Source organism: Monodelphis domestica, chromosome 1 (assembly GCF_027887165.1).
Source record: "Monodelphis domestica isolate mMonDom1 chromosome 1, mMonDom1.pri, whole genome shotgun sequence".
NCBI classification, from domain to species: Eukaryota; Metazoa; Chordata; class Mammalia; order Didelphimorphia; family Didelphidae; genus Monodelphis; species Monodelphis domestica.
In genome coordinates, this window is record NC_077227.1 from 59,157,347 (window position 1) to 59,178,627 (window position 21,281).

Consider the following 21,281-nt stretch of genomic DNA (forward strand, 5'->3'; position numbering starts at 1 on the left):
AACCAGGTCAGAGAACTAGGTGACCCAGGTTGACATGCTTTGTGTACACTTTTAACAGCTTGAGGGTGATTATCAGGAAAGATTCAGACACCCAGAGGGAGAACTCTGAAGTCTGAGGGAGGCCTTCTTATCCAGCTTTCTAATGCACAGGAGGCTTTGACACAGAGGTTCTTCCACTTCTTCATTGTCATAGTAGATACTAGGATTAATCCCGTTAGATTATGAAATGCAGTTGCAAGCCTCTTGCTTGCAAAAAGCTCAGGAAAATGGATGGTATTAATAGTGCCAACATCAATCAGAGAAGAGAAGGTTTGGCAGAGGTCTAGGCACTTGGGAGACAAATCTATAGAGAATATCAGAGAAACAGAAGAGGAGTGCTTTGCTCCATTCCCTTTTTGAAAATATGTTGTGATTCAAGTAGTATATGAATCTTCATGACCCCATGTTCCATTGAAATTCATGGGGTTTTCTTGGCAAGGATACTAGAGTGGTTTGCCATTTCCTTCTCCACTGGATCCATTTGTTAGGCAATCAGACTTTAAGTGACTTGCCCAGGGTCACACAGCCAAGAAGTGTCTGAGGTCTTATTTGAACTCAAGTCTTCCTGACTCCAGGCCCAGCACTATATCCACTGAGCCATTTAGCTACCTCCTGCATATATTTGGAGAATATATACTCCTTTTGATCACTAGTAAGTAAGGTTGGATCAACTTTTTTAAGTAGGAATATGGCTGTTACTTCTTACTCCATCTTTATATGCAGCAGAATATGAATTCCTTTGACCTACCCTTTACTTTCTCGGTACTATCACTTGTTGACTTCCCCAACCTCTCCCCACTGACCCACACTCTTCTTTCCCTAGTGTTATTCATTCCGACTTGCAATATCCATCCTATAATCGAGTAACTTCATGGATCTACATGATTGTATGACTCCATATTTTAAAGAAACCAAGGCTAAACAAACTGTGGTATCTACTGGTGATGGAATACTATTGTGCTAAAAGGAATAACGAACTGGAGGAATTCCATGTGAAATGAATGACCTCCAGGAATGGATGCAGAGTGAGAGGAGCAGAACCAGGAGAACATTGTACACAGAGACTGATACACTGTGACACAATCAAATGTAATGGACTTCTCTACTAGCAGCAATTCAATGATCCAGGACTATTCTGAGGGAGTTATGAGAAAGAACACTATCCATGTTCAGAGGACAAACTGTGGGAGTAGAAACACAGAAGAAAAACAACTGCTTGATCACATGGGTCGATGGGGATAGGATTGGGGATGTAGACTCTAAGTGATCACCCTGGTGCAAATATCAATAATATGGAAATAGGTCTTGATCAATGATACATGTAAAACCCAGTGGAATTGTGTGTTGGCTACAGGAGGGGTGTGGGAGAGGAGGGAAAGAACATGAATCATGTAACCATGGAAAAGTTTTCTTAATTACTCAATAAAATAAATAAAATTTTAAAAGAGAAAGAAAGAAACCAAGAGGGAATATAATATAATCCACAAAGAGTAGGAAAAGTAGCAAAATTGTCTACAATCATAAAAACACCTTTATGGGATCAGAACTTTGAGGCTAAGTCCAGATTGGTTTGAGGCTGCAATCCCTTTGGTAGTTGGGGGACAGATAGAAGGGCAGGGTAGGAGATTACTTGGGAGACAGATTTGGGGAACAGGGAATAAGAAGTGGTCAGTCTGGGAGCTTCTGATTTTAATTATCACTACTAACTAGGTACTAAGCTCAGTTGAATGCTGAAAGACTGTGTTGTCAGAGCCCACTAAATGCTGAAGTGTTGGGGGAAAACGCCAGTTGCCCCATCCCAGTTAATGGCTCGGTTTCTTAGGCAGCTCTAGTCCTATCCAAGGAATCCCCAGACCCTTCCCTTCAATTGTCTAATTTAACTTTCTAATTGGATGCTAGGTACTGTTTTGCTTTTCTCAAGCCAGAGAATCTCTGAGATTCTAAAATTTGAGATGGAAAGAAAAGACATTTAGTCTAATCCATATCTAAGAAGCCCCTCTATGACATTCCCAACAAGTGATCATCAAAACCCATTTGAAAACCTCTAGCAATGAAGAATTCCATGTTCCCAATGGCAACCCATTCCACATTGAATAATTCTAATTATTAGAGGGTTTTTTCCTTGCATCAAGTCAAAAATCTGCCTCTTTGCAGCTGCTATTAACCCTGTGCTCTTTGTTCTGCCTGCTGAGGCCAAGAAGAACAAATCTAATCCTTCTTGTGCATGACAATCCTGGAAATGCTTGAAATGCTGATGGTTCCTCAGTTCCATGTAGGAGTCAGGCTTCCCTCAGGAGGCCTCTATAGTCAATAGCTAAGGATCCAGAGACTTTCAATGTTCTCTTGGCAGGCATAGGACTGAGCTTCCTAATAGGCCCCCATGAGTTTTAGGAATGTGTAGAATGAGAAGTTACACATATTTCACATTGATCCCAGATGGAGCATGCTGTCCATGGTCCTCCCTGAGTCATTTAAGGGGCCATCCTCAGAGTCTTCCTCAGACAAAAAAATAATAATAAGAGGTATATCAAGCCTAGGAAAAGGGTAAGCATTTCCACCGACATAGTTACTGCCCATAGGGCAGCAATAGTCTTGTAGAGTGGAGCAGACAAAGGAACAACTAGTAAGCAAAATGGCAATGTCCATTTGCTAATGATCCTTTGCTGGGGTCAAAACAACTCCTGTTTTAAAATCAGAAAACTTAATGAATTAGAAGAACCTCAGAGAGTCTGCTGGCCCATGGGATACTGCCTTCCTCTTCTACCAATAAACCCTTGGATTTGACTTCATAGATTATTCTCAATATTGCCTTCATTTCTTGAGTCCTCCCAAATTCAGGTTAGATTGGAAGAGACTGCAGACTTTTTCTCCTCTGCTTTGCATCATGTCCCAACCCCACCTTTTAAAGACACCTCCCTCTAAAAAAAGAGCCTAATCCTACCTAGCATTTGTTTGCCTTTTTAAGATATGTTGCCACATGCAACAAAGAGCAGAAGGGCACACTAATATCTGCTCAACATTGGGGTTAGAGAGAGTCAGCCTTTGTGTCAGGAAAACCCAAGTTCATGTCTTACCTCTGTGTGAATCTGGAAAAAACATTTAAACTGTCAAGACTTCAGGCAGCACTTGAAGACAGTTGCTGAACCAAATTATCTGATCCTTCTGACCCCATCTCCTCAACAAAATGAACCGGGAACTGACTTCTGGGTAATCATGGCTGCAATCTAGATGCCACACGCTTCCTCTCCCCAGCACCGAAAGAAATAGACTACATCAAAGGAGCATAAAAATCACCTTTGGAGGAACAGAAGGACTCCCCAATACTCCCCAGTACACCACAGAGGCGAAGGTATGTGGGGTTTGAACATTTCCACACTATAATAAGAAGGAGGAAAAGCTTGCACAAAAATGTGAACTGAGCCACCCTCCCCCCCCCCTCCCTCACCAAACCAGAATGAGCTACCAGAGCGCTCACTGGGACAGCGAGTGAGTGGGAAACGTCTCTGTCGGGGGGGGGGGGGGCACTCCAGGGTCCTTGGGATCTGGGAACTGCCAGGAAAAAACGTCTCAGGGCGGTTTCACAGGAGAATCCTGCATACTTGGGAGGTTGCGCTGAGCATCTGGACGGAGCTAAACACGGGGGGTGGGCCATGCGCTGATTATCTGGGAGGAGCTGAACACCTGGGCAGTTTGGCTGTGATCAGGGGCCCAGCACTCTGAAAAACCTCAGAGGCTGGGAAGAACTAGTCTGAGGCAACCTAAATTCACAGAAAACCCGCCCATATCACCCAAACCCCAGATGAAAAAGGAAAGGGGAATAAAACCACCAAAGGGATGGCTCACATGGCCCAAAATCAAGCCTCCAGGAAGAAAGGGAAAAAGGTGACTATTGAAAACTTTTGTGGTGGAAATACCCAAGGAAATGAAGAGAATGAGGAGGAAATAAAAAAAAAATCAGAACATGCCTCCCAAAATGGAAACTATCAACAAGCTCTGGAAGATCTCAAACTGGAACTTATCCAAAAGATGGAAACCTGGAAAGAAAAATGGGAGAAAGAGATCAGCAGTCTGACAGATAAGACTGCTCAATTGGAAAAAGAGCTCGAAGCATCCAATAGAAGGGCAGACAAAGCTGAAAAGCAAAACCAGTCCCTAACGACCAGAATTAAGCAACTCGAAGAAAGTGAGATCATAAAACAGCAAGAATCAATAAAGCAAACCCAAAAAATTAATGAATTAGAAGAAAACATAAAATATCTCACTGAAAAGGTCACAGACTTGGAAAACAGAGGAAGAAGAGACAACCTCCGAATTATCGGTCTCCCAGAAAAACCAGAGATAAACAATAAACTCGATATTATTCTACAGGAGATTATAAAAGAAAATTGCCCACACATTCTGGAGCAAGGGGGAAAAATAGAAATAGAAAGGGTTCATAGAACACCCTCTATACTAAATCCCCAAAAGACAACCCCTAGGAATGTAATTGCCAAATTCAAGAGCTTCCAGGAAAAGGAGAAAATCCTACAAGAAGCCAAGGAGACGATCTTCAGATATAAGGGGGCTCCCATAAGGATCACACACGACTTAGCGGCTAACACACTAAGAGACCGCAAAGCATGGAACACGATATTTAGAAAGGCAAGAGAGCTGGGTCTCCAACCAAGAATCAACTACCCAGCAAAACTGACTATATACTTCCAGGGGAAAGTATGGGCATTCAACAAAATAGAAGATTTCCAAGCATTTGCTAAGAAAAGACCAGAACTTAGTGGAAAATTTGATATCCAAGCACAGAAAGCAAGAGAAACATGAAAAGGTAAATATGAAAGAAAGGGAAAAGGAGATAAATCTTATCTTTTTCTTTAAGTCAAACTCTCTTCTATAGGGACTACATTTACATCAAATTATATATATATATATTAATATGCGGGGAAAATGTTTTGTGTAACTCTCAAAAATTGTATGCATCATAAGAGTAATTAGAAGAAACATGCATAGGGAAAGATTGGGGTATTAAGAAGATTTGGGGAAAGCGGGGGAAAAGAAAGGAAAAGAGAGGGGGGAACTGTCGATAACACTAAGATTTACTTCAAGAAATAGGGGGGGGGGGAACTTAATAGAATAATCTTTCCCATATAAAGATACACATGGAATGGGGAGGGGAAGAACTCTCATATGAGAAGGAGAGGAAGAGAGCGTGAAGTGGAATTACTTAAACCTTTCTCTCAGTGAAATCAAATCTGAGAGGGAAAAACATCTAGATCCAGTGGGATCCTGAACTCTATCTTACCCATTAGGGCAAGAAAGAAAGGAAAATTAAGGAGGGGGAGGGAGGAGGGAGTATAAAAAGGGAGGGAAGGAGAGGGGGGAGGGGAAGGGAGCATAAAAATGGAGGGGCTAGAAAGGGAAGCATCTCAAGGGAGGGGACTAGGGGGACTGACCTAAAGTAAATCACTGGTTCAAAAGGAGATAGCTAAAGAAGAAAGGTCATAACTAGGGGAAGATATCAAAATGCCAGCGAATCCACAAATGACAATCATAACTTTGAACGTGAATGGGATGAACTCACCCATAAAACGTAGACAAATAGCAGATTGGATTAGAACCCCAAACCCTACCATTTGTTGTCTTCAAGAAATACATATGAGGTGGGTTGACACTCACAAGGTTAGAATTAAAGGTTGGAGTAAGACCTTTTGGGCCTCAACTGATAGAAAGAAGGCAAGAGTTGCAATCATGATATCTGACAAAGCCAAAGCAAAAATAGACCTGATCAAAAGGGATGAGGAAGGTAAATATATTCTGTTAAAAGGAAGTATAGACAATGAGGAAATATCACTAATCAACATGTATGCACCAAATGGTATAGCATCCAAATTTTTAATGAGAAACTAGGAGAACTGAAGGAGGAAATAGACAGTAAAACCATGTTAGTGGGAGACTTGAACCAACCACTATCAAATCTAGGTAAATCAAACCAAAAAAATAAACAAGAAAAAGGTAAAAGAGGTGAATTAAATCTTAGAAAAATTAGAGTTAATAGACATATGGAGAAAAATAAATAGGGACAAAAAGGAATACACCTTCTTTTCAGCACCACATGGCACATTCACAAAAATAGATCATACACTAGGTCACAGAAACATGGCACTCAAATGCAGAAAAGCAGAAATAATAAATGCAGCCTTTTCAGATCACAAGGCAATAAAAATATTGATTGGTAAGGGTACATGGAGAGCCAAATAAAAAATTAATTGGAAATTAAATAATATGATACTCCAAAATCGGATAGTTAGAGAAGAAATCATAGAAACAATTAATAATTTCATTGAGGAAAATGAAAATGGCGAGACATCCTTTTTCAAACCTTATGGGATGCAGCCAAGGCAGTACTTAGAGGAAAACTCATATCCCTGAGTGCATATATTAACAAATTAGGGAGAACAGAGATCAAGGAATTGGAAATGCAAATCAAAAAACTTGAGAATGAACAAATTAAAACCCCCCAGAAGAAAACCAAACTAGAGATCCTAAAAATTAAGGGAGAAATTAATAAAATAGAAAGTGACAGAATGATTGAGCTAATAAACAAGACTAGAAGCTGGTACTTTGAAAAAACAGACAAAATAGACAAAGTACTGGTCAATCTAATTTAAAAAAAAGAAAAGAAGAAAGGCAAATTCACAGCATCAAGGATGAAAAGGGAGAACTCACCTCCAATGAAGAGGAAATTAAGGCAATCATTAAAAACTACTTTGCCCAACTATATGGCAATAAACATACCAACCTAGGTGATATGGATGAATATTTACAAAAATATAAATTGCCTAGACTAACAGAAGAAGAAATAGATTTCTTAAATAATCCCATATCAGAAAAAGAAATACAACAGGCCATCAAAGAACTTCCTAAGAAAAAATCCCCAGGGCCTGATGGATTCACCAGTGAATTCTATCAAACATTCAAAGAACAGCTAACTCCAATACTATACAAACTATTTGACATAATAAGCAAAGAGGGAGTTCTACCAAACTCCTTATATGACACAAACATGGTACTGATTCCAAAGCCAGGCAGGCCAAAAACAGAGAAAGAAAACTATAGACCAATCTCCCTAATGAATATAGATGCAAAAATCTTAAATAGGATACTAGCAAAAAGACTCCAGCAAGTGATCAGAAGGGTCATCCACCATGATCAAGTAGGATTTATACCAGGGATGCAGGGCTGGTTCAATATTAGGAAAACTATCCACATAATTGAACACATCAACAAGCAAACCAACAAGAACCACATGATTATCTCAATAGATGCAGAAAAAGCCTTTGATAAAATACAACACCCATTCCTACTAAAAACACTAGAAAGCATAGGAATAGAAGGGTCGTTCCTAAAAATAATAAACAGTATATATCTAAAACCATCAACTAATATCATCTGCAATGGGGATAAACTAAATCCATTCCCATTAAGATCAGGAGTGAAACAAGGATGCCCATTATCACCTCTACTATTTGACATAGTTGTAGAAACACTATCAGTAGCAATTAGAGAAGAAAAAGAAATTGAAGGCATCAAAATAGGCAAGGAGGAGACCAAGTTATCACTCTTTGCAGATGACATGATGGTCTACTTAAAGAATCCTAGAGATTCAATGAAAAAGCTAATCGAAATAATCAACAACTTTAGCAAAGTTGCAGGATACAAAATAAACCCACATAAGTCATCAGCATTTCTATATAATTCCAACACAGCTCAGCAGCAAGAACTAGAAAGAGAAATCCCATTCAAAATTACCTCAGACAAAATAAAATACTTAGGAATCTATCTCCCGAGACAAACACAGGAACTATATGAACACAACTACAAAACACTTTCCACACAACTAAAACTAGGCTTGAACAATTGGAAGAACATTAACTGCTCATGGGTAGGACGAGCCAATATAATAAAAATGATCATCCTACCCAAACTCATCTATCTATTTAGTGCCATACCCATGGAACTTCCAAAAATTTTTTTTTACTGATTTAGAAAAAACCATAACAAAGTTCATTTGGAAGAACAAAAGATCAAGGATATCCAGGGAAATAATGAAAAAAAAATACAAAAGAAGGTGGCCTTGCAGTCCCAGATCTCAGACTATATTATAAAGCAGCGATCATCAAAACAATTTGGTACTGGCTAAGAGACAGAAAGGAGGATCAGTGAAATAGACTGGGGGCAAGCAACCTCAGCAAGACAGTATATGACAAACCCAAAGATCCCAGCTTTTGGGACAAAAATCCACTATTTCATAAAAACAGCTGGGAAAATTGGAGGACAGTGTGGGAGAGATTAGGCTTAGATCAACACCTCACACCCTACACCAAGATAAATTCAAAATGGGTGAATGACTTGAACATAAAGAAGGAAACTATAAGAAAATTAGGCGAACACAGAATAGCATACATGTCAGACCTTTCGGAAGGGAAAGGCTTCAAAACCAAGCAAGACTTAGAAAGAATTACAAAATGCAAAATAAATAATCTGGAATACATCAAATTAAAAAGGTTTTGTACAAACAAAACCAATGTAACCAAAATCAGAAGGGTAGCAACAAATTGGGAAACAATCTTCATAAAAACCTCTGACAAGGGGGCAGCTGGGTAGCTCACTGGATTGAGAACCAGGCCTAGAGACGGGAGGTCCTAGGTTCAAATCCAGCCTCAGCCACTTCCTAGCTGTGTGACCCTGGGCAAATCACTTGACCCCCATTGCCTAGCCCTTACCACTCTTCTGCCTTGGAGCCAATACACAGTATTGACTCCAAGACAGAACGTAAGGGTTTAAAAAAAATTCTGACAAAGGTTTAATTACTCAAATTTACAAAGAACTAAATCAATTGTACAAAAATCAAGCCATTCTCCAATTGATAAATGGGCAAGGGACATGAACAGGCAGTTCTCAGCCAAAGAAATCAAAACTATTAATAAGCACATGAAAAAGTGCTCTACATCTCTTATAATCAGAGAGATGCAAATCAAAACAACTCTGAGGTATCACCTCACACCTAGCAGATTGGCTAACATGACAGCTATGGAAAGCAATGAATGCTGGAGGGGATGTGGCAAAGGTGGACACTAATTCATTGCTGCTGGAGTTGTAAACTGATCCAACCATTCTGGAGAGCAATTTGGAACTATGCCCAAAGGGTGATAAAAGACTGTCTGCCCTTTGACCCAGCCATAGCACTGCTGGGTTTGTACCCCAAAGAGATAACAAGGAAAGAGACTTGTGCAAGAATATTCATAGCTGCACTCTTTGTGGTGGCCCAAAACTGGAAAACGAGGGGATGCCCATCAATTGGGGAATGGCTGAACAAACTGTGGCATATGTTGGTGATGGAATACTATTGTGCTAAAAGGAATAATAAAGTGGAGGAATTCCATGGAGCCTGGAACAACCTCCAGGAAGTGATGCAGAGCGAGAGGAGCAGAACCAGGAAAACATTGTACACAGAGACTGACACACTGTGGTACAATCGAAGGCAATGGACTTCTCCATTGGTGTCAATGCAATGTCCCTGAACAATCTGCAGGGATCTAAAAAATACTATCCACAAGCAGAGGATAAACTGTGGGAGTAAAAACACCTGATGAAAAGCAACTGCCTGACTACAGGGGTTGAGGGGATATGACTGAGGAGAGACTCTAAATGAACACTCTAATGCAAATACCAACAACATGGAAATGGGTTCGAGTCAAGAACACATGTTATAACCAGTGGAATCGTGCGTCGGCTATGGGAGAGGGAAAGGTGGTGGGAGGGGGGGCAGGGAGGAAAAGAAAATGATCTTTGTTTCCAGTGAATAATGTTTGGAAATGACCAAATAAAATAATGTTTAAAATTTTTTAAAAAATGAACCAGGAACTGTATATAGGTAGGGGGATTGAAAATAAGGGGGACGTGTACAAGGTGACAATGATCTTATGAATAAATTCTGATCCTAGGATGACTTTAGGGACATAGATCTTGTTTTGCTTCATTCCCTCTTGTCTACCTGACTTTTCTCTTTCCTCCAATGCTTTCTCAGTTCTTTTCTTTCCACTTGGATGACTTGGTTTAGCAATGCTACTCGGGTTTCATCCTTCCATCATCAGCCTCCTCCCACCCTCATGTATATATAAACTTATACATATATATATAGGTATATATAAAGCCTTGAGGCAGGCAACTCACTGCTGAAATCTTCAAACTTAATCCTTCTTCCTGGGCATTGGATTCATTGTCCCCATTCTTGAGGTAATCACCCTTATTGTTCATCTGTAATCCAAATAAGAGAGATATTTCTTTCTTTGACTTTCCCAGTTATCTTTCCCCTAAACTTGAAGTACCTGAAGACTTTTAGCAGACTCACAGCTAGGTGGTGCAGTGGGGGAATGTTGAACTTAGAGTCAAGAAGATCTGAATTGAGATTCTGTCTCAGACACGCACCCTGGACAAATCATTTAATCTTTCTCAACTTTTGTCTCCTCATATATAAAAGGGAGATAATAATAGCACCTATCTCACAAGGTGGCTGTAAAGAACAAAGGAGAGAACGTATGTTCAGTGTTTTTCAAACCTTAAGGCACTATAGAAATGTTATTTGTTATTGCTGCTGCAATTATTATCCTAAGATTTGGAGCTGTAAAGTGCTTTAGTCTCTGATGCCAAATCTAGAATGCTTTATGCTAATTATGCTACCCACCCGCCTCCTGGAAATCTCTTATTAGACCCTAAAAGTTCTCACCATTCCAATTCTTGCTGGTGGGTCTACATCAAGGAAATTTCCCCTAGAAAGACTGTAGTTCAGCTTTTGGTGATTGCATTGCAACTTCCATATAGCATTCTAGGCTGATGTTGGGCCCTGGGACTCTAGACCCAAAGTTAAAGGCCTCTAAAATTCTCCTCCCTGCATGAGCCTGATTTTCTCCCATCTTATTTCCAGCATGAAGTTCCCTCCAAAACTGAAAATCTTGTCTTGTATTTATCTTATACTTTTCCTGATCTACTCACTGGCTAACCTAATGTAAAAATTTGTTTGGGGTCTGGAATGAAGACCCATTTCCTACTCCAAATTATCACCCCTTATCTCTTCCCTGCTCAAAGCATGATGTGAAGAGCTCATGTTCTCCCCCACTTCCCTAAAGCATATTTCAAATAGATCCCAGATAGAGGAGGGGAAGAAAACGTTAATAAATAGTACATATCAACTGAAAATGTTTCCTACTATTCCTCACCCAAAGCGGCAGAGCCAAGCACCCAAGGACCCTGGAAGTGATCTAGTTTGACCCCTTCATTCTACAAAGGAAGAAACCAAAGATCAAAGAGACCCCAAGGTCTTGTGACTTTCCCAAGGTCACATACTTATTATCACTTAATAGCAGAACTGGGGCTGGTGCCAGGTCTCTTAATTCCTAGTCTAGTGTTTACTCTGCTCCATGAGCCTGATTCTGCCTACTCATTCATCCATTAGTCAAACAAATCTTCAACATTTCCTTGACCAATAACCAGATTTATCCCAGGCTTGAAAATCAGGCTGGATGCAAAGAAGTTGTCCAATCACTTGTAATGGGAGCAAAGGACCAGAGGGCTTTGAGAAATCCCTTCTCTAGCTTATCACTCAATTGACCAAGCCTCCCCCAAACTCTTTGATGTGTGTAGCCATGACCCACTCTGCAACTAATACCTCTGGAAGTTTTATCCTTCGGCTCCTTTTGAAAATTAGCTGCTAAGATACTTTAGAGGCTTAACTCAGACATTGAAATTTCAGGGTTAGAAATAGCTTGATATCTCCTGGAGGCATCTCAAGTCATGGCTTATAACTCAGGAAGCTAGGGTCTGGGTAGAAGTGACCTTGGGACAAGCACGTCCATCAAAACAGTAAATATTTCATCAAAACTCTCATATTTATCCAGCCAAGGAGCAATCAGGGTATTGGAAACTGTTGGAAAACAAACTGTCAACTCATAACACTGAGTTAGGTGGAGACCATTTAGGAAATTAGCCAGGCAATGCAACATGGAGAGAGAGAACCAGCCTCAGAATTTAAAAGATCTGAGTTTAAGATGGACCCAACTCTGACATGTAAAGTCTTTATGACCCTGGCATGTTACTTAATCTCTGGGTGCTAGGAAAATTTCCAAGGTTATAAACTGAACAGAAGGTGAAATGATAAAGGGGTGTTTCCTTATCTGGGAGTCCCCAGTTTAATCATGGGTCTCTCCCTAACCCTTCTATCCTCATCAGTCAAGTATAAGAAAGGGAGATGAAAAGGCTGAAAGAGCAACTTTGCCAAGCTTTATGAAAATCTTTTTTGGGGAGAGGGAGGATGGAAGGAAATAAAAAATTATTGAGCACCTACTATGTGCTGGGCACTGTGCTAAAGGCTTTAAAATAGCATTCAATTGAGTTCTCACAAATCGGGGAGATATTTATTATCTCATTTTAATCTAACAACCATGGAAGGTAAGTGCTATTATGATCCCTATCCTACCAATGAAGAAACTAAGTCAGACATTGCTCAGAGTCACAAAGATAGTAAGTCTCTAAGGTTGGATATGAACTCAGTTCTTCCTGACTCTATCCACTATACTACCTAGCTGCCCAAAATAATTCAGTAATGGAAAGTGATGACCCTAAAACTAAGAGACTTGAATTTAATCATATATACGATGCTGAGAGCTGAGTGACTTTGGGTGAGTCACTTAAGAAATTCGACAAACAAACCACTTTGAGCCTCAGGGTCTTAATCTCTAACATGGGAATAATAATATCTGTTCCATATAACACTCAATTAGTACAAGGAAAGCATTTTGTAAACCTTAAATTGCTATATGTATCTGAGTTATTATTATTATTAGAAGAAAATATCTTAACTATATACAGTGAAGAGATGTGACTTGTATCTAATCCTGGCTCTGCCATACTAACTGTGTAACCTTGGAAAAGTTGCTTAATTGTTTCTTCAGATGTACCATGGAAATGACAATAACACCTGCCTTCTCAGAAGTGTGAGGATCAATGAGGTAATGTCTGTAAAATGTTTTGTAAATTATAAAGTAAAAATAAATGTGGGCTATTATTAGTCCTCATTCTCTCCTCTAGAATCAAATAGAATGTCTGAATCCACAAATATATGAAAAGTAAAAAATCCCACAAGACAAATGTTAAATAACTATTTAGGAAAATAATAAAGAGTATAAGGTCCTTCAAAATGAATCGCCAAATGGAGTACTGAAAATGAGGACTAGGAGCATCTAGAAGTAGAAGGGATCACTCACTTTGTGCTAAGGTGATCAGGGAAGACTTCATGAAGAAGGTGGACTTGAACTGTGAGCACTGCTAGAATTCAGATCGAAAGAAAGGAGAAGGAATGGTATTCCAGGGTGGTGGAACAACCTGAATAAAAGTCCAGATGTAGAAGGACATTAAGACTTGTTCCTTAGATCAGAACTCTAACTAGCCCAGGGCACATGGGATTTTGTCTTTAGGTGCTAATGTCTAGAGGTAGGAGGGATAGCATGCTTCCTCTCCCAGGGTGCAGTTCCCATGTCTTATCTCTGCCAGCCCAAGCTACCAGTAGTAGGTGACCTCAGGTAGTCAGTCACCTCCAGAGTATATCCTTGACCCTTTCAACTGCTCTTGCACCCTGCTGAATTCCATCCAACTCTGGGAACAAGCCAGAAATATCTGAAATGGAAGACACAGAAAAGTACAAGCCTTGAATGCCAGGCAAGGAAGTTTGGACTTTGTCCTGCAGGTAACATGGAGCTGCTGAAGGTCCAGGGTCAGGAAAGTGACATCACCTATATGAAGATGTTTTAAAAGGGTCTGGCTGTAATGTGTGAGGAAGTTTGGATAGGGGAGGCAGGAAGATCATGATATAGCTCCAAAGAGCTCTTAATACTATCTCATATCTCTCTGGGACCAAAAAAATAAATAAAAAGGCATTGGAAAGAAGAAGAAAAAGGAGGAGAAGGAGGAAGAGGAGGAGGAAAAGGAGGAGGAGAAGGAGAAGGAGAAGAAGGAGAAGGAGAAGGAGAAGGAGAAGGAGAAGGAGAAGGAGAAGGAGAAGGAGAAGGAGAAGGAGAAGGAGAAGGAGAAGGAGAAAGGAATGAGTTCAAATCCTGCCTCAGTCACTTACTTTGTGATAGAATTGATTTAACTTCTCTCAGCCTCAGTTTCCTTATCTGTAAAATGGAGCTAATAATAGCTCATTCCTTACAAGGTTGTTCTGAGGACCAAATACAATAATTAAAGCTCTTGAAGTGTTTCATAAATAATAGCTGCTCTTGTTGCAGCTGTTTTTCAAATGAAACCCAGAAATTGCCACTGTAAGCAGGGCACCTGATGCCTCTGGGTGGAACTTCCCTTGAGCTTGGCAGACCTTTCAGATGACTTCAGATATGACTCAAATGGAACAGGAGGAACTGTAGAATGGGGGACCGAAGACCCAGGACTAAAACCCACTTCAGCTACATCAATTCAAACCTTCAGACACTGAAGTACCTACTATGTTCCTAGTCTTCTAAGCACTGAGAATTCAGAGACTGAAAACAGGCCTTTCTTGCCCTTTAGGGAGCTACTATTTTGCTCATTCTCTGTGTGACTTGGGGTAAATAATTTTTTCTCAAGGAGCCTCTGTTTACTCAACTGTAAAATGATCCCTCATGTCAGAATTCATGACCTCCAGCGTCCTTTCCATTTCCAACACTCCATAATCCTATGACTCTGAGACCCTCCGGGGTCCAGGTTCTTAACCTTTTCTGCATCACAGACCTCTCTGATAGTGTGGCACAGTCCATGGACCCCTTTTTAGGCTAATGTTTATAAATGCATAAAATAAAATATATAGAATTATAAAGAAAACAATTTGTACCAAAAAAACTATATAAATATATGTGTATATATATATATATATATTTTTTTTTTTTAATGAACAAGGTCACTGCCCTCGAGTTTAAGAACTCTGGCTCTAGCATTCAATGTAATGAAGAACAAAATGTTATTTTTATTTTCTCTGCTGAGCAAAATCAAACTGCAAAGTCTTGGTGGAGCCTGGAAACTCCTATCCTCCTCCATTCCCCATTAACCAAGCAGCTGACCTCATAGACTCAGCCTAGAACTCGCCAACTTTCATCCCCCTTCTGATCCCTGAAGATTTGATTTGCTTAATTATTTGGTTGCTATAAATAGAAATGTTTGACAATCACCTCAGATTTTTCCAGTCCAAAAAACAATGTCAGCATCCCTGGTGGGCGCGCACACACACACACACACACACACACACACACACACACACACACACACACACACACAAAATTAGGACAGTCTGAATTTCACTTATTTGATCCCGGATGTCTTCCCTCCCTCCACCTGAGTCAGGTCTCCCCCCATTCTGAGGAGTCCACGTGGCCTTGGCAGCTGCCATAGAAACAGTCTGAGCCTGCTACAGAGCTCATTTCTCCCTTTGGAGCTGTCAGTCTAGGACCCTCTGAATCTACTCACAGCTCCTAAAAGGAGATTTGTCATAGCAGGAAAATAGCCAGCACCATTGAAGTCATACATTTTTAAAACATTTAAGAGCTTCACATTTCTTTTAAAGGTTAAACTCAAATTCTATGGCCTGGCATTTAGAGTTCTTCCCAGCCTTAAATCTACATACATTATCTTTACATATATAATCCCATTTGCTCATCATAACCAACTCTGAGAGGTAGGTGTCATTATTATCACCATTTTACAGATGGGGAAACTGAGGCAGGGGAAAGTGAAGGTATCTCTCCAGGGTAGTTACATCACTAGTAAGTGTCTGTGGTAGGATTTGAATTCAGTCTTGCTCAGTCAGAATCAACACTAATCCACTTGGCTTCTTCAATGTGTTTTGCACATGAAAACAATCAAAGGATGTTTGGTATATGAATGATTAACTGAACAATTTCATTGTTGACACTATCCTTTCAGCCCTACTGGACACACTGTTCCTCCCACTCCATTCCCATAACCAAGCTTTCAAAGCAGCCAGGTAACCAATGAGGATGACAGAGTCACCTCCGTGTCCTCAGCAGGTAGCTAAAGGGTGGCCCCTATCTACAAAGCCAAAACCCAAGCAGGGTCACACCTGCTGCTTTGCCCATCCTGTCCCAAAGGAGTGCCAGAATCTTCAGTGCAGCGCTGGCCATCTTCCTCTCTCTCTCTGCCCACAGGAAGCAAAGGCTCCCTTCCATGGATACATGTTTGTTTTTATCCTAATGTGTGTTTACCATGGTGATGGAGGCCTCTGAGATAAGGAGAGAGATCAGAATGAATAGGAAGAGATCATCTGGGCTTGCTTAGCTTGCCAGAAAAAAAAATATTGTGGCCATTAGTCTTTAATAAGAAAATCGAAATGATTTCAAATGAGGGTTCTTAACTCTGTCATGGACTACTTTGGAAGACTCATTAGACTTTTCTGCAGAATCATGTTTTTTTAAATAATTGAAAGAAATGTAAAATTTCACCTTTAGGATGACTGAAATGAAGACGTAAATTTTTCCCATCCAAGTCCATAGACTCCTTAAAATCTATCCATGAACTCCTTGGGGGTCAGGAGTCCTGCCTTCAAGTCCAAAGTCGACTGAACCACTTTACTGTCTCTCTTTGCTAACAGCCCTTGATAACCTCAGAACCCAAGGTCAGAGAAAGATCAGGGACTATATTCTAGAAATCATTAGCTTTCTCAGAAAGAAATTATACCAGTGAGACAACTAGCTAACTTGGTGAATAGAGAGCTGAGCCTAGAGAGATAAGAGTTCAAATATGGCCTCAGATACTCCCTAGCTGTGTGACCTTGAGCAAGTCTTTAAAACCTCCACTGCTTAGCCCTTGCTGCTCTTCTGCCCTGTAACTAACAGAAAGAAAGAAAGAAAGAAAGAAAGAAAGAAAGAAAGAAAGAAAGAAAGAAAGAAAGAAAGAAAGAAAGAAAGAAAGAAAGAAAGAAAGAAAGAAAGAAAGAAAGAGAGAGAGAAGAGAGAGAAGAGAGAGAAAGAGAGAAAGAGAGAGAGAAAGAGAGAGAGAAAGAAAGGAAGGAAGGAAGGAAGGAAGGAAGGAAGGAAGGAAGGAAGGAAGGAAGGAAGGAAGGAAGGAAGGAAGGAAGGAAGGAAGGAAGGAAGGAAGGAAGGAAGGAAGGAAGGAAGGAAGGAAGGAAGAAGAAAGAGAGAGAGAAACAAACGAACGAACGAATGAACAAATGAACGAACAAATGAATGAACAAACCAACAAATGTAAAAAGGAAGGAAGGAATCAAGGAAGCAGGAAAGAAGGGGAAGGAGGGGATTTATGATACCAGCTACCACTCACATATCCAAAAAAGGAAAGTTACCCTTTCCCAGCCCCCCTCATTTCTGGTCCATTCTCTAGACACTGAACTCTTACAGATGGAGGTGGTGGTGGTGAGGGATATGGTGTTCTTTTCAGATGGAAAGATGCAGTGCTCTTTCAGAAATTACAAGAGACCCTTAGTTTAGAATTGGCAGAAGCATTTCTTCTTTGACTCATCAGGAATTTTCTTTATTCATAATACACATAATTTCCTCTTGTTGTTATTGTTCAATCATGTGTGACTTTTTGTGATCCCTTGAACCTCTGACCAGCGGGTTTTCTTGGCAAAGATATTGGAGTGGTTTGTCATTCACCTCTCCAGGAGCAAACAGTGGTTTTTAGGATCTGGGGCTGGTCCTCTCTGACCCCATCTTCCCTGAAGAAGGTTGTAGTCCCTAGGACCATGTGGCTACTTCTGTTGTCACATACACACACACCCCTTCTTGCAGAAGCAAACTCACAAAAGGAAAGGAAAGAAATAGAAACTCTTTATCTTCCCTCAAATGCTATGCACAGCCAAATGAAGGCTAGTGTAGGTGGCCCAGCAGTGGGAAACCTTAAATAGCTCCTGATCTGCTTGATCAGAGTTGTTAATAATGAAATGGCACCTGTTAACTAACTTCGAGCCGAATTAATTCGCCACCCAGCAATTATATCCACTATCAGCTGGTCTGTGAGATTTTAAATGCCATGAAATATGCCGTTGGTGTTCCCAACATTAAGAAGGTGAGAGGTTTTATTCAGGAATAACAATAATACTCATTATTATTAATGCCATTATTCACAGCCACTGAGAATGGCACCTCAGGTGGGCCTCCAAATGCTTCCCTGGCATTCACAACTACTCTTGAAGTCCCAGAGTGATGGAAATGCCATCTCCTCAGAGAATGGTAGAGAAACAATTGAGACCCAGTGAGGGGAAGGACTTTGCCCCAAACCAGAGGTTCTCTCAGAGAGAGCCGAGCTCTGCAGGTTCTTGAAACTCATAGCTAAATTCACAATCACTCTTTCCCTCCTCCTACAGAACAGAGATGAGTGATGAGGGGAGGGTCTCTTGTCACATGTGATTTTGTTTTGCATATATTCTTGCTCCATCCATCACTGAATCATAACACCAGATCATCTCAACAACATAAGGGACTTCAAAGATCATCCAGTCCAGCTCACAGATGAACAAAAATTCCTCCTAGTCCATCCTAGTCAAGTGGTCAATTAATTTTTGCTTGAGCATCTCTAGTAATAGAGAACTTCCTGGTGGAGCTCATTTTATTTTTCAGACTGCTCTAATCATTAGGAAGTTTTTCTTCATTTATAGCCAAATTGTGTCATCTCTCTAAAATATCTAACCCATTGATCAATAGAATCATTGGACTTTAGACTTGGAAAATCCTTTAGAGCTATTTAATTGAACCTCCATCATGTTATAGATGTTATAGAGGCCCAGAAAAGTTAAGTGATTTGATCGATCAATCAACAAGCATTTATAACATGCCTACTATGTGCCAGGTTAACTATTCTAGGCCCAGAGAATATCAATGTCAGAGGGACAAGTAGAACAAAAGTGGTAAACAAGACCCTGGATCCCATGTTCTTCACCTGTAAAATGGGAAAGTGATGTTTGCATTGTCTACCTTCCAAAATTGTCACAAGGAAAGTACTTTCTAAACCTTAAACCCAATTTCTTTGTTTCTAAACTCAGTGTTTTGCTCACTTACACTAGGCAAAACAGGCTTTTTTCTCTTGTTCATGATATCCTATCAGTCAAGAACTTACTGAGTGCCTACAACGAGTTGAAAGCTGTCTCCTTCAAGGGTAAATTTATGAGTAACTAACAGTAGAGACCCAAGAAGACTCAGAGAAGGAAAACAAGTTGTTCTTGTATAAAGGGAACTCTGATAAGAAAAGAGTGAAGCTGATATCTAGATTCAGAAAAAAATGACAATTTGTGAACACATGTTTAGCAGGGAGATTTTTAATGTGTTGTAGAGAAAGAAACTTCCTAATCATCAGAGGCTGTCCAAAAGTGGAATTAGGGTACCAGGAGGTAATGGCCTCCCCATCAATGGAAATCTTCAACGATTTATTGGAGATGTTGCTGATAAAAAATACAGGTGGGTTGATTGTAGGGGACCATGAACCTCTTGATCAGAGGTTCTATGATTCTGCCATATATACATGTAGGTGGGAGACCCAGGTTGGACATTTTAAAGAACCTTACGAGAGCCAAGGAGAAGTCTTCTCAGTTCTCAGGGCCTTTAATCTTTAATGGTCAAAGGAAAACATGACATAGGAAGTTGTTTTCTATGGGTCAACCATACCCCTCCCTTTCTCCTTCTTCTCCCCATATACAACTATACAAATTCACACACATTTTTAAAAATCTTATGGGCAAAGGAACAAAAGGAACTTATGAACAAAGGAATAAAACAAAGGAATGTATAAATCATCAAGTTTAACTCCCTCTATTTAACAGATGAAAAAACTAAAATCCTCATGAATTAATCCTAATGAGTTGCCCAAAAGATTCCATTTTTTAGTTTGGAGGAGTCAGGAAAATATCTATAAATAGCAAGTCGATGTAGCAATTCTAGTGAGAATCCTTTAATATGAATCTTTCTCCTTACTGTGACCTCCATATTCTAGGAAACAACATAGAACATGCAAAATAAATCATTAAACTATTCACACAGTTTGTTCCAGAGGCAGCTAAGTAACAAAGTGGGCTGGAATGATTTCACAGATTTGAACTCAGGAAGCTGAGTTCAAATCTGGTTTTGGACCCATACCTGCAAAGCACTTAGCACAGATATTTGCAAAGTGTATAGCACAATGCTTGACACATAGTGGGTACTTAAATAGTTGTTTTCTTCCTTTTTGCCTTCTCTTTCTTCCATCCTTTGCTCCTTCCCCAATGATCATTCTAATGTGTATTTTCCCCAAAATGAAATGTCCTATATATGACAAAATATCCATAGCAGCATTCTGCAGTATTTGCAGTAGCAAAAAAAAACTGGAAACACTTGTCACCTATGATTGGAAGATTGAACAAATTTTCATATCCTTTACATGACTCTTCTCCTGGAGAAGGGTGCCATCAAAGTAATTAAAGAAGAAAGATCAAATGATCCCCAAAGATGGGCCAACCAAATTTTAAAATGTTGGCAATATCTGTGTGATCCACTAGTACCCATACAATATCAAAAGATTGTGAGAAAAGCACCCAGCATGGGGTGAGGATCCCCTGCCTTGAACTCATGAGAATTCAAAGAAGAGAGGTTTAGGATGGTCTGACATGATTGGTTTAAGAGAGAACAATCAAAGTAACGAGATCACAGAGTAAGAAGTGATGAATGTGAAAAATCTAGAGAAATTTAGTAAGACACATGTAACTGATACACTTATATAGAACAAAGTGAGCAGATCCCAGAGACCAGAATATATAATGACCATGGCAATGGAAAGGAAAACATGGTGGAAAAACAGAATTCTGATTAGTATAATGAGCAATTTTGACTCTAGAGGACTTTTGATGAAACTATATGTCTCTACTTTTAGAGAAATTGAGAATAGGTCAGAGTCAATAAATATTTATTAAGCAACTACTGTGTGTCAGGTACTGTGCCAAGCATGTTTCATAGGTATGGAATGATGCCTAAGCTATCGGGCATGAAATCAGCTTGTTTTGCTGACCTATGCTTCTTTGTTTGGAAGATTCTATGGGTGGGGTGCCATACAGTATTGGGAAATTATAGCAACATTAAAAAAAATCACCAAAGTTGTTTTTTTTAAAATTATTAAAGAAACACAGCCTAAGAGAACTCAACAGAAGGGATAAGCAAGCAAATACATGAAGA

At 39.9% G+C, this 21,281-nt stretch overlaps 1 protein-coding gene across 33 annotated transcripts in view; it reads right to left on the minus strand.

Moving 5' to 3' along the window:
• The window catches only part of KCNMA1 (potassium calcium-activated channel subfamily M alpha 1), a 936,156-nt gene that overhangs the window by 709,977 nt on the left and 204,898 nt on the right, over positions 1-21,281 (minus strand). For 19 of the 33 annotated variants that reach the window (XM_056819947.1, XM_056819943.1, XM_056819916.1 and 16 more), the window contains exon 2: positions 10,264-10,347. The exons of the other annotated variants lie outside the window; for them this stretch is intronic. In XM_056819947.1, coding sequence (XP_056675925.1) covers positions 10,264-10,347 — 84 coding nt within the window. The remainder of the gene's footprint in view (positions 1-10,263; positions 10,348-21,281) is intronic. 33 annotated transcript variants of the gene reach the window in all.